This window comes from Photinus pyralis, unplaced genomic scaffold (genome assembly GCF_008802855.1).
Source record: "Photinus pyralis isolate 1611_PpyrPB1 unplaced genomic scaffold, Ppyr1.3 Ppyr1.4_LG1, whole genome shotgun sequence".
In the NCBI taxonomy this organism is placed as follows: Eukaryota; Metazoa; Arthropoda; class Insecta; order Coleoptera; family Lampyridae; genus Photinus; species Photinus pyralis.
In genome coordinates, this window is record NW_022170249.1 from 64945034 (window position 1) to 64957357 (window position 12324).

At 38.4% G+C, this 12324-nt stretch overlaps 2 protein-coding genes across 2 annotated transcripts; one reads left to right on the forward strand and one right to left on the reverse strand.

The window, feature by feature from the left end:
- The first annotated feature begins 218 nt into the window (after positions 1 to 218).
- LOC116159735 (cyclin-dependent kinase 4-like) lies at positions 219 to 928 on the forward strand. Its single transcript, XM_031472802.1, has 4 exons — positions 219 to 251; positions 324 to 484; positions 536 to 674; positions 731 to 928. Exons 1-4 carry the CDS (start codon positions 234 to 236, stop codon positions 818 to 820), a joined length of 408 nt encoding a protein of 135 aa, XP_031328662.1. The 5' UTR covers positions 219 to 233; the 3' UTR covers positions 821 to 928.
- A 4160-nt stretch (positions 929 to 5088) lies between these two features.
- LOC116159822 lies at positions 5089 to 11883 on the reverse strand. Its single transcript, XM_031472906.1, has 3 exons — positions 11780 to 11883; positions 11546 to 11727; positions 5089 to 6086 (listed from the first exon to the last, which is right to left on the reverse strand). Exon 3 carries the CDS (start codon positions 6001 to 6003, stop codon positions 5143 to 5145), a length of 861 nt encoding a protein of 286 aa, XP_031328766.1. The 5' UTR covers positions 6004 to 6086; positions 11546 to 11727; positions 11780 to 11883; the 3' UTR covers positions 5089 to 5142.
- Between the last annotated feature and the right edge of the window lie 441 nt (positions 11884 to 12324).

Sequence of the window (12324 nt, forward strand, 5' to 3'; positions counted from 1 at the left end):
CTCATTATACCGTTTGGCGTTTTTAACTATGGACTTCATCAGGGTGAAACCGTTTTTGTGTCAATGTATTTAAGAGACGATATGTAGGTAATTTCATCAAAGAATGATGTGAATGATGTGTAATCCGTTTCATCTTGAATGATCTCTCAGGACTACCAAGGGAATATATAATATTGCAAGTAGTAAATTAAAATTTTAATATTACTAATCTCTTATTTTATGTTTGTGCTTTCATGATCTTTTGGCAACACGTGAGTTAGATAGACTGATAGACTATGATTGTGGTCTGTAATAGTGGCATATTTATATATGCATTGTTTCAGGTTGTAACCTTATGGTATCGTTCTCCAGAAGTGCTTCTGGGACAATCATATGCAACTCCAGTGGATATTTGGTCTGTCGGATGTATAATGGCGGAATTATTTATGTTAAAGCCATTGTTTTGCGGTACATCTGAAGGAGACCAGCTTAGTAAGATATTCCAGTAAGATATTTGTGCCGTTTTTCCCTTTCAACTAATAACACTTAATTTTAGAATACTAGGTAAACCTCATGAGAATGAGTGGCCGGCAACTAACGTTTTTATTAACTATAATAGCTTTGAAGTAAAAAATAAGATAGAAATTAGAACTCTGATACCAAATATATGTGATAATGCGTTTGATCTTATTATGGTAGATATAGTAAAGGCAGCGTCGCCGGGTTGTTATGTTTAAAGTTTTGTTTTTAGCGGATGTTGACCTTCAATCCTTACAAAAGGATGTGTGCCTTGGAAGCGTTAAATCATGAATACTTCATGGAAGAACCTTTGGAATTGTAAGAAAGGCAAAATCGTTTACTTAAGCATCTACTACCTGTAAATTAGAAATACTGTGCCTTGAATTATTTATTTTTTAATATTCTTTTAGAATAAGTGAAAATTAAATATTTTTAAGAAATTTTCATTTTTAGTAAAGGAGTTTTTGTGCAGGGTGTATTTTTTGTTCGTAGAGAGGTATAATCCTATGGAAGCTAGTTTGTGATATTCCTAACACTGTTCTGTTCTTTTCGCCCTATTGGTGCTCATTGCAGAGAACTAAAATCCATGTAACGACAATGCCCTGAAGTTGAAAATTACTGTTCTGTACATAGACGTACAAGAGAACCTATACAATTAGCCATTTTATTTTAAATACAGTTAACTATTAAACTAGGGAAATCCGCTTTTCCTTAAAGTTATTTGAGGCATTTACTAAATGCATAACATTAAACAGGATAAATCAAAAATGCCAAGTCAAATAGCAAAATGGAGTTTATTTTGAAGTATTTTACCATTTGCAATGGCATATATAACTTATATGTTTGGTTTATACCCACAATATATAAATCAGAAAACGCGGTCGTAGAATGTAAGCGATCTACTGCTTCACGTAGATATGATCCAAAGTGGTATCTTGAAATAATACTGTGTTGGGGTCATAGACATGAGTAATTCATATGTCTATGGTTGGGGTCAGTTGCGCTCGCTGCTTTTGACTGTGGTTGTCCTCCCTTTACCTCATTCAAGCCATTGCACACTTGAACAAACTTGCAGATGCTTTCAATGGAGGAGGTTTTAGTCTGCCATGTGTGGCTAGGATTATTTTCATTCCTTTTTATTTTGACAGGAGTTTGAAGTTTGAACCCCTCATAACTCCACCTACTTGGTCTTGATTTAGTCTGTTTCAAATGAAGTCGCCTTTTTTAGTTGTAGCGTCATCAATGCCAAAGCCTTCAGCAGCCTCACCAATTGCATCGAACGTGGTGTTAAACGCTGTACCCTTGATATCTAAAACGTTCCCATAGTCCTGTAAATTTAAACATGAAAAGGGGGTCGCGCTTGCAAAAGGTCCGGTCGTTCTGAATTTTTTATATCTTGTTAGGACCTAAACCAACAATGAAAAACCAGATTCGCAATTTCCAAAGTACTGTGCGATCGGCGGTATATCCAAAAAACCATAAAATTTTCGGATTTCTTTCAGTTTTTACCAGGGTTCTGTCTATATCTCGGTGAAGGAAGGGTCAGTATATTCATTCTATAATCTTTTAAAGTAGACTAAATTTGCTACAATTTGAGACTAGAGCGAGGTCTATACAGCCAGTGGTTCCCAAGTTACAGTTCTTCGAAAAAAGGAATTTTTTTAAGATCAAGAGTGCATTTTCCAACGAAGTTGAGTGCGTTATTGCAGCCACTTTGTGTGTCCGTCCGTCTGTCCGAGGCCTTAACTATTCCTACAGTTTTCAAGATCTTAAGTTCGTTCTTTTTGCATTCGGTAGCGTATAGCTCTAGCACCTGAGCCAATCTTGACAATTAAACTACGCATGCGCAGACTGCGCAATGTCAATTTCCTTATTTATTAATATATTTTGTTAAAATGTTACAATGACTATACCGATCAGACCCTTCCTTCACCGAGATATTGAGTAAAAACTGAGAAAAGTCCTTGCGAATCTGGTTTTTTATTTTTGGTTTAGGTACTAACAACATATTAAAAATTCAGAATGACCGGATCTTTTGCAAGCACGGATGTACATCTTGATTGGACTACCAGGGCTCTGATGTTATTCTTTAAAAAAACATCCAATCACATGCCTTAACTATGCTTTGTTATACCGCCCGTCAGTGCCTCTTTTTCAAAAGAATCTTACAAAGTTTTTGAACTTCTGACCCTCCAATGTTACCACAGAAGATAATCGTCGTTTAGACCTTCGAATTAGGTCCTTATAAGTACCTGCGCTGAGCGATTTTGAGATCTTCCCAGTCCGCAGGCAGCTTAGTTCCCATGACCCTATTAAAGAGCCTGCGAACCTCCTTACGAACCATTTGGAGGTCCGAGTTCCACCAAGGTGTTCTTTTCGTGCCTCGAAAGTTTACAGCTGTCCGCACATGTTGGTGTTATGGCGTAGCTTATTACTAATGCGACCGCCTCTTCAATCTGCCCTGCTTTCTGACAATATCGCCACATTACACTTAGCAGTCCCTGTCAGTGGATCCGAGATTCCGAACCCTACAGGGTCCGCGGTGGAATGCCATGACGGTTCATCAGACATCCTCCAACTTGTGATCATGTGAGTTATCGAAAAGGAACCCAATGTCAGATCGATAAGCTCCCGCCTTCGCGCTGTGGCAGTTGTTTGCAAATAAGTACCTACTCCAGAAATGGTCGCCCCTTGAGTTCGTGTTCGTACTGCCCCACGCAACCACAGATCCAAGTGTTTAGATCTGTGACGCAACGTGGTGTGGGTTTTGCATCACAGACAATCACCAGAGGGCGCCCAAAATTTCGACAGTACTTTATTAACTCAGCCAGCTCTCTGGTAGGTGGGGCCTCTTCCGAGTCATACCTACGGGAGCAGACCATCAAATGCCTGCTCCGTCCCCTGCCATCTTTCAGCTGAAGTCTTTGAGCTACGAGATCCCTGAAACAGATATCAGCCGTTAAATATAAGACTCGATTCGTCTATCGACATAAATGAAAGTCAGTTGACTGTCCCTCTTATAATAAGGAGAGTCCTCCATCCGGCGCAGACCTCTTACGCGTCCCCTATAAACCCAAGGATCTTGTATCAGGCGGGCGATGACGGCCTATTTAACAGGTCACCCTTACTGTGCTGCAAATTGCTTTGTAAGAGGTTTACCTCGTCATCATACTGCTGTATTAGGTTCCCTCCTCCCCTAGTGATACAGACGGTTGCGACTCCTGGTCGGAGCCAAGAACCGCCACGTATGCCAAAAGCTCGTCGACATCTTTCTCGGCCTCTGAGGGCGCCGACACTAATCCCGACGCCGATAACGATGGAGATTGAGTCCCCTCGAAACTGGGTCCCGATGGAGCGCTCTCCCTTACGTGGCTCAGCCGGAGTATTCGCTTTCGTCACAAATGTGACGTGCGAGCCCTCCGCATGTGTTTGAAAGTTCTGCTGCCGGAGTGCCCTATAAGATGGCCCATCGACACCTAACGCGAGGAGGATCCTAAGAGGCTCCTCCCTGCGAAAGAACGCCCTCCATAGACTCGCCCTGAAAGGATTTTCGCTCTGGATGCGCTTCAAGTTTGTGGCCGTGTCACAACCATAACCTTTAATTGGTTACCCTAGGGACGTGCCTCTGCACTTTCAGAGACACGCCGCATCATCCCAGGGCGTAATAAAAGCGACGGTCCTCTCTAAGTAGGCCATGGTCCACTGGTCTTCGCATTCGGTCACAATGGCACCCTGCCGATTCCAGCGAAACCCTGCCAGCCGATGAAAGGCACCCCCCTCCCCTCTCCGTTTCGTCAACAACTTCATTCAGTGCAGCCATAATGGACCTCGACCGTGTGTGACACCGGAACAATTACTACCTCGAGCACCGCCGAAGCGACTTGCCCATAGGCTCGTGGTGCATCAAGTATATTTATTTATTATCCCTCTCTTGTTTGATAACAAAATTTTGTTGCCGACGTGAACCATTTTTGTATCAATTTGGGCTACTTGGATTGTCTCTAGCGCACACGTTTTACATTTGGCGACTGGCTATCAAGTTTGGCCACCCAAAAAAAATATTTAGGGACACATGGCTACTCATAAATCATAATCGAGATTAAGATTCTATTGTAAGCAAGCAATGTAAGCAAAATTTATATTAGTGAACAGGACCAAAAGACAAGTTGAAAAGTAAAAAAATAAAAACTGTATTAAACCGTGATCGACAATGAGATTGGACCAAGAAATCGTTACATGTAAACAGTACGCACTCTTTCGATGTATTGAACGATAAATTGGACAACCAGATCGTTACGATTTAACGAAGCCAAGATCGTAGCGTCTAAACCGCGCTTTAGGTACGATTTCCCATGTAAACAAAAATTCCAAAGGCGACTCGACAGCAACTCATTTTTGATCGCATATCTGCAATATGCGACTATTTACGTAGTTAGCGTATGAGCCTACATTCTCACATCAGTTAGTTCTTTTTTCACCATCCAATGCGAATTCTTCCTTCTGTTTCGCAATCGATACCCGAGTCCCGACCCATCGCTTGTGGGGTTATTAGAAAAAAAAACGCTGGAAAAACTATTAACAGGCAAAACAAACATTAATAAAAAAATATTTATTTAAACACTAATCAGTCGTGTACACAAAAATCTAGCCTGAGAAATCATTTTGTTTGCTGCTGCTTCGTTTCCCGCTTAGTGACGCTGATGAATTGCTGTCGATATCAGAAGTCAGAAATTTATTAACTCTTTCATAATACTCCGCATTACTTTCATCGTTTGGTAAATTACCATTCGTTTTCTTCTGCAAGTGTTTCGGTATTTTAATATTTCCGCAATAATGACTGAGAATATCGGGCGGTACCACTTGTCCCTTCAAATTCCCTCGATGAATCGTGTTAACTTCTACCTTTCCTCCCATTTTTGGAATCACTATGTCGTCTGGGTAGTTATTCTTCATTCCGCTAAAGCTAACCTTGACTGAGAGAGTGGACCAAATTGCTTCCAAAGCTGATGCGATTAATATGTTTATGGTGATCATATCTTTAGTGTTGGGATGACGCACAACCTTTGAGTTGGTTATTATAATAAGAACTATAACTAAAACTAAACATATGAGTGACGTCGTAGTTGACACTACTGACATAAGGAAGAACCAACATATGTTGTGGTCCATGTACCATCTTTTCCATGCCAGCAGAGCCGTCAATCCGGCGCCAAGTGCGCCTATGCACATTAGGCAGGGTCCCAATGTTAATGAAGTCGACGGATCAATTCGCTCGCTATTATGAGTATTGTTAGTGAAGTTCTCATCTGTTTCATTGTGCGATCCTTCTGTATTCATTGTTGACGAGGTAATGGTAAGTGAAGCCATTAGTAGAGATACTAGTGCAAATGACAGATGAACCACTCCAAGGCCTAGGACAATGGATGCAGAATAACGTCTTTCAGATGGGTACAGCCATCGTGGGTCGGGATTTGTTTTCACCTTGACTTTAAAAATGTTTTCCATTGTGAGTAATTCACATAACTTCCAACTTCACGTTGCATTCATGAGTGTGTTGATGTTGAATGGCATAATTTTTCAATGGAGATCTGAAACCAAACTCTAATTGAGCAACTTGATCTTCTGACACAATATAGGTATTCACCCGAATGCACAAAACAATAAATGTTTAAACAACATTTCATCTCCAAATTACTTCATGACCTATAAATTTATTTTATCAAAATTTATGTATTCTGGCTACTGAACAATTTGGAGATGAAATGTTGTTTAAACAATAAATATGCGACTTCTTAGGTTTTTCACGGATAAAATGCTTTATTTGTTTCACCTACATCATTGGGATAAGTTCATCATTAGGCGCCTAACTACTTGGGTATTTATTTTGTTATCAAGCAAGGAGATGCTGATAAGAATCATTGAATTTTTGTGTTTGTTTTAAAATTTTATTTAAATAGACTAGAGGATGCGGTAGGAGTATGGATGGATATTACAAAATTGTCTTTCAAGTGGTTCTCAGTTGGAATTGAAACCGCTCCACCTCTCTCAGCAAAACATCTCGTCAACTTTTGCCTTTTTTTCTTCATAATGAATAAGAGGAGGCTATTATCTTCTTCCTCTTGATAACATTCGAAGAACCGACTTTTTACAGATATTCATACTGATTCAAAGGCCTAAACACGCAAGCACAAAACCAGCTGTGTATTAAATGGCCACCAAAAACAGAATTACAATTTATAACTGGCGAGTGGCGAGCCTATATAACACAAACCGAGACACAAACTATACAATTGTAACAAGTCGACGAGTTACAAGTAATCTGCCTGTAACTATAGTTCTAATGAATTCGGTATATGCAAATGAGTTGTGTTATGAAAAAGCTATACAAGTGTAAAATATATTTTAACAATTGTAGGACTTGATAAATCATCACGTTAGTTATCCACACTCGGAGATGATACCCAGATGTCGCCAACATCATGTAGCTCCGTTTCCTAATGTTGTAATTACTTTAACTTTAAGGGACGGGGCTACATGATGCGGGGTCGGCGACGTCTGGGAGCCATCCCGAGCATAGTTTACGAACGTGGTTTTGGTCCGATTGTTTTCCAACTGGTGTCGACGGAAAGATCTTTTAAGCGCGCACAACTCCTGAATGACAGAATTTTGCTTTTTCTTATGGGCGAAATTAACCACCTTTTGCAAGGCGATAAAATGATAAAATGAGCAAAAGGAGAAATCACCGCCAAATATGTGTCTTCTTCAGTGGTCAAATGTGCATTAAAAACTGCATGACAATATCATATTTCTAATTAAGGCGGTTTTAGATTTACCAACCGGTAGGTATGAATTTATTAATATTAGTATTTTGTTCATTATTTGGCATATGCTACCCACTGCTAATTATTGTTTAAATAATATAATTTATTTTAGATAAGACTGATTTTTCGAAAGAAATCCCCTTTATGTGACGGTTTGTCAGTCTGCCCACCGGTTCCTCAAGAACGAAAAGAAACAACGATGTCAGACCTTCACCAATCAATTTCTATGGATCAGTGCTATGGTATTGAATATGAGCCGGATTAAAAGTAGCGTTTCCGCATGCGAGCTGAGTGTAAAAAACATTCCCCTACTGAAAAGCGTATGCGATTCTTCATATCTTGCTATTAATGCTGATAAAGCACTAACAAAACAAATGGAAAGGTAATCGTTTACAAACGATTTACAACCTACCACGCTCCCTTTGTAAACACGCTCTTCTGATATTTCGTTCTCTCGATGTTGGCATTGTAATTTTTAAGCATCTTACAGCATGGCATTGACTTTTTTCACAAATCACAATTTGCTATTATAAAAGATCCTCAGGCTCAGATCCGTTATAGTTTTGTATTGTTATACGTCCGTGTGCACGAGGGATAATTAATTTCAACATTCGGACAGGGCGTTACCTATTGATTTTCAGGTACCTAAGTCAACAGAAACAAAGTGGATTGCGAACGGGAAAAATGAATTGCTAAAATAATAGAAATCAGTATATTACCTATTCTCTAGGACCCTTAGATGTGTAGGAATTGACTGTAATTCCCCTCTCTGGGCGAGGTGTAAAGGTTTGGAGCAAAGTGTGCCCAACAGCATTGTTATTTATACAACCATTGTGGTTTGGGGAGGCTTTCAAACGCATTATCTTGATCCCAAATCTTGCGCATATTTGATAACCACGTGTATTTGATCAAGATGCATTTGTGATCAAAAGGCGTAAAAAAACAATTAGTTGTGCAGCAAAGTAACTACATTTTGGATGCCTGGGTATTTTGATCAAGAAACGCAAGTAAATATTACCTAAATATGATCTGCTTTCAAAATTAATGAAAATCGTATTAATTAAAACAAATCTTGTACTCGTTGCATTTATAAATAGTTATTATGTACTTATCAAGGACGAAAAGGTGTCTATTATGACGAGTATGGAATTTGATGTCCAAGGCGTGGCTTCGTTCGACTAAAAGAGCAATTCCTAAACAAAATCGGCTATGTTGTAACTGTTTACGTTTATCTAATTTTTTCATAGCATTTTGGAGAGGTGGCCTAAAAGAAATTTCCTCTTTGGAACAAGCCTCGGAGAATATAATTGGCAAAATGAAGAAGGTAAGTCTGTAAGTCACTAGCTTTGCAAATAAAGAAGAACACATTTTTAGCGCTCTTTTTAAGAATAAACAAATGTGCTATTGTTTGTGTTTTATCCGTCCATCCATCCGTTCGTCCGGACCCACTTCTGTCGTGTTAAACTACTTTTAGGGGAATGGTCCTAGAGTCTTCTAATTTTTTGGAATAGGTAGCCTATACCTTAAAAGTGTGCCAGGCGGCCATTAAATTTCGTTTATCTTAAGGGGGGCGGGCCCCCATGAATTATTTCCTGAGAGTGAACACACGTTCTGCCCTTCATGGTATATTCTAATGAAAGGTCTCATCGAAATGAATTGGTTAGTACAAATTATATCTTTCCCACGTGACTACTTTCCGAGATCAGTGGGTGAGCGGGAAGGGGAGGGGGGGTTAAAAATTAATTTTATTTTTCATGGTATTATAATCAAAGTTCTCAACAAAAGGAACTGTTTTCTACCAACTACAGCCCTTCTTTCTGACCCCTTATCAAAAGAGGGCGTTGGTTCATGGTGCTCTAAGGAAAGATTTCAACGAAAGGATCGGATATAATTCCTTATATTCCACTAACAGATTGTCGGAGGAGGGCACTCTCAAAGGGCGATTGGGACGTCTGGAAGAAATATTTTATATATAAATTGGTGATGTCAAAACTTCAAGTGCTAATATCTCGAAAACGCTATGTCGGAGGAAAGGACCCTCAAAGGCAAAATGAATCGTCTGGATGAGACGTACCTATTGGTAAAGTCGAAGCGAATATATTGGAAACAAAGTGTCTGAATAGTGTTGATCATCAATAAATATAGCATGCTACCTTATAGCCCAACCATTTACTATGCTATTTCGGTTTAAAAAAATGCGCTTTATCTGCACAAGAGTAGTGCCCAAATTATACTCAGCTCTGCAAGATGTTTTCTTTATTTCTGGAACCACAAGCGTCCACTAACGAAAATCAGAGGTGCGCGTTCTAATAATATCGATAAGTTTTATCTGTGTTTGCCCTGAGATCCTCATAGCGTATACAAATAAGATAATTTTCAAAAACCAAATTCTACCTACTTTTCTCTATTTTTCTACATGGTTACCAAGTTTGTTTAAACACTTATCATACCAAACAACTGAATAGAAACTTGCCATCTGCTCCGTTAACCAAGTGGACACAGCCGTTTTCACTTCTACGTCATACTTGTAGGTAGTACTTGCCGTCGAAATGATGTTTGAGATTGCGGAAAAGATGAAAATCGTTTGGCGCAAGGTCTGTAGGAATTTGAAAATAAATTTGGTTTTTTTTGCTTTCGTTTTGTTATTATTTTCAAACGGACCTTACTTAAAAAACACGCCTCGTAAAACAAGGCGATTTCCGAAATGCAGCAATGAAAATTTTTGGAATAAAGGAGCTTTGGGGAAAGTCAAAGGATGTTGTGAAGTTTATCGTAGTGGGTTGCTTCATACCCTAAATTAGTTTTTTTGAATCTTTTCTTAAAGAGATAAGGTTAAACTATGCCTAAATGTGCAAACAAGGGAACTATAAAAGAAGTTTACTTCTTATGAAGTTTGAGGTGGCCTATTAATTACTCCAGATATATTGTGACATAAAAAAGCGATGGTCCACTCCACAGCGATAGAAGTTATTTCGGTGTTTGCGGTCGATGGGGAAATTAAAAATTGATGTTTGTATTCAGCTCGCTTATACACGGCATTGAAAAAAAAGAAAGCTACTGAAACAGTAATTTTTATAACAGTGACATTTTAACCCATTTCTAAGGTTCATTTAAACTGGATTGTTTTCTATGTTATCTATAAAATTCATTGTTCTTTATATAGTACGTCGCCCGTGGTAATGTCCTTAATACTATTTAAAGTAGGGACGCTGCTTCATTGTTCGTACCTAATTTATTTTACTCTATTACCATGGTTGCTACCTGCGCCAGCCCTGAGAAACATTTTGTTCTCATGATGAAAATATGAAATATTAATAAAAGACGAATTTGGATAAAAAAATCCGATACAAATGGATACCGGACGATCCTCGAGTTCGCCTGATAATCTGCATAGCTGAAAGACAATAGAGACCTTTCTGATATCCTTAAGAACAACATGCGTACCAATTTTTAAAGCGATCGGACGTTTCTGATTTCTAAGCAAGGTTATCGTGCACACGGACAGACGGACAGCAATACAAAATTATAAACGTTCTCGAGGGTCGATAAGCTTCAGTGTTATAAAAAAAACTCTGCCCATTAAAACCTCCTTCCTTCGGGTCCTAAAGTACCTATAAAACACCAAGTTATCTTAATAGCTATTATTGGAACCAATTCCATTTGGAAACGGTTCAAAATTCGAAACGACGAGCTATAAAATATGTAACTTCTACTTGGTAAAAGTGGGTACCATGCATGTTTTCAGTGTTGACCATGAAAGATGTACGTACGTCTAAATTTAAGTAGGTAATCCTTAACCTTTTACGCAATAGCTATCTATAGTTATAAACATTATGTAATGTTTTCTCAAGCAAAATAACATTTTGAAGTAATAATACATGTAAATGCTAATATAAAGCAAATTAGATCCATGATCTTTGCCTCAAAATTTATTTTTGGTTGCGGAATGGGGTACTGAATGAATACGACCAACATACCATAATTCCTATTAATTATTGGTACCGAGTGTAATAAAATCGACGATGTACACGCCTAGCACTGTGTTAATTGAAGTGTAACTTCTGTCACCGAAGAGGTTTGCATACCTAAATCAAAGCAACTCACGACTTGTGTTTTGGTTTCTTATTCAAATGAAGATTTCAAATTAGTTTAGTATACATTACTCGTTCCCGACACCAATACCACAAAAGTCACAATTTCTTAGATATTTCACATGGACAACTTACCAAAAAAGAGTACATTTGACTTCACTGATCACTACAAGATCACCGATTGTCGCAGATTGTAAATAAGTAAGTATAAAACATTGGCGAGGTTGTTCCCCAACTTGTGCAGCACAAATCGTTGAAGCATAAAACGAATTTCTAGCTGCGCGCGGTACACAACATCAGGTAGGTAGTACGTGCACCTGTGACGCTCGAATTAATTTAAACTATATTAGCACATTAATGTTTACATACCTACTTATTTACCTACAGTTAGGTCTCGCTTGTAAAAATGTACAACGTAAATGACATGTCATTTATCGTATCATAACTGGAAAAATACATGTTTTCTAAAATGTCTTAACTGTTGATGGAAAAAGATAGGCATACAGGAAACCGGACGCACGTTTTGAAATTTATAAATACCTTTTACCACTTTGCGCTCTATTGCCAGTGTAACCATTATCTGCAATTACACAAATTTCATATATCAGAATATTTTCTGATCTAATACAGAATGTTAATGAACCTCCGATAAAGGACCAGCACTATACAGTGCGAGTGTATAAAGTTTGGAACTATGTCACATCAGAGGAAGAATCGTCTTTTGTTTTTGAGATAGTGATAGTTCCTGACTTTACATTCACACTGTATATTTTTAAAATAGGTAGGTATATTTATAAATTTGTAACACACTTTACAATTATGTGGCAATTGTCACTTGTATCTGTTATAAATGAATAACTGGGATTCTAATTAAGTTAATAACGGGGAAAGGTTGTTGCCCATAAGGGGGCCGG

Excerpts from the sequence above, each read along its gene's own strand:
- LOC116159822 (XM_031472906.1), bottom strand. The coding sequence starts at position 6,003 with ATGGAAAACATTTTTAAAGTCAAGGTGAAAACAAATCCCGACCCACGA.
- LOC116159735 (XM_031472802.1), top strand. Across the intron at positions 485-535 it reads CAGCTTAGTAAGATATTCCA|AATACTAGGTAAACCTCATG; the intron begins GTAAGATATTTG and ends ACTTAATTTTAG. Across the intron at positions 675-730 it reads ATGCGTTTGATCTTATTATG|CGGATGTTGACCTTCAATCC; the intron begins GTAGATATAGTA and ends TTTTGTTTTTAG.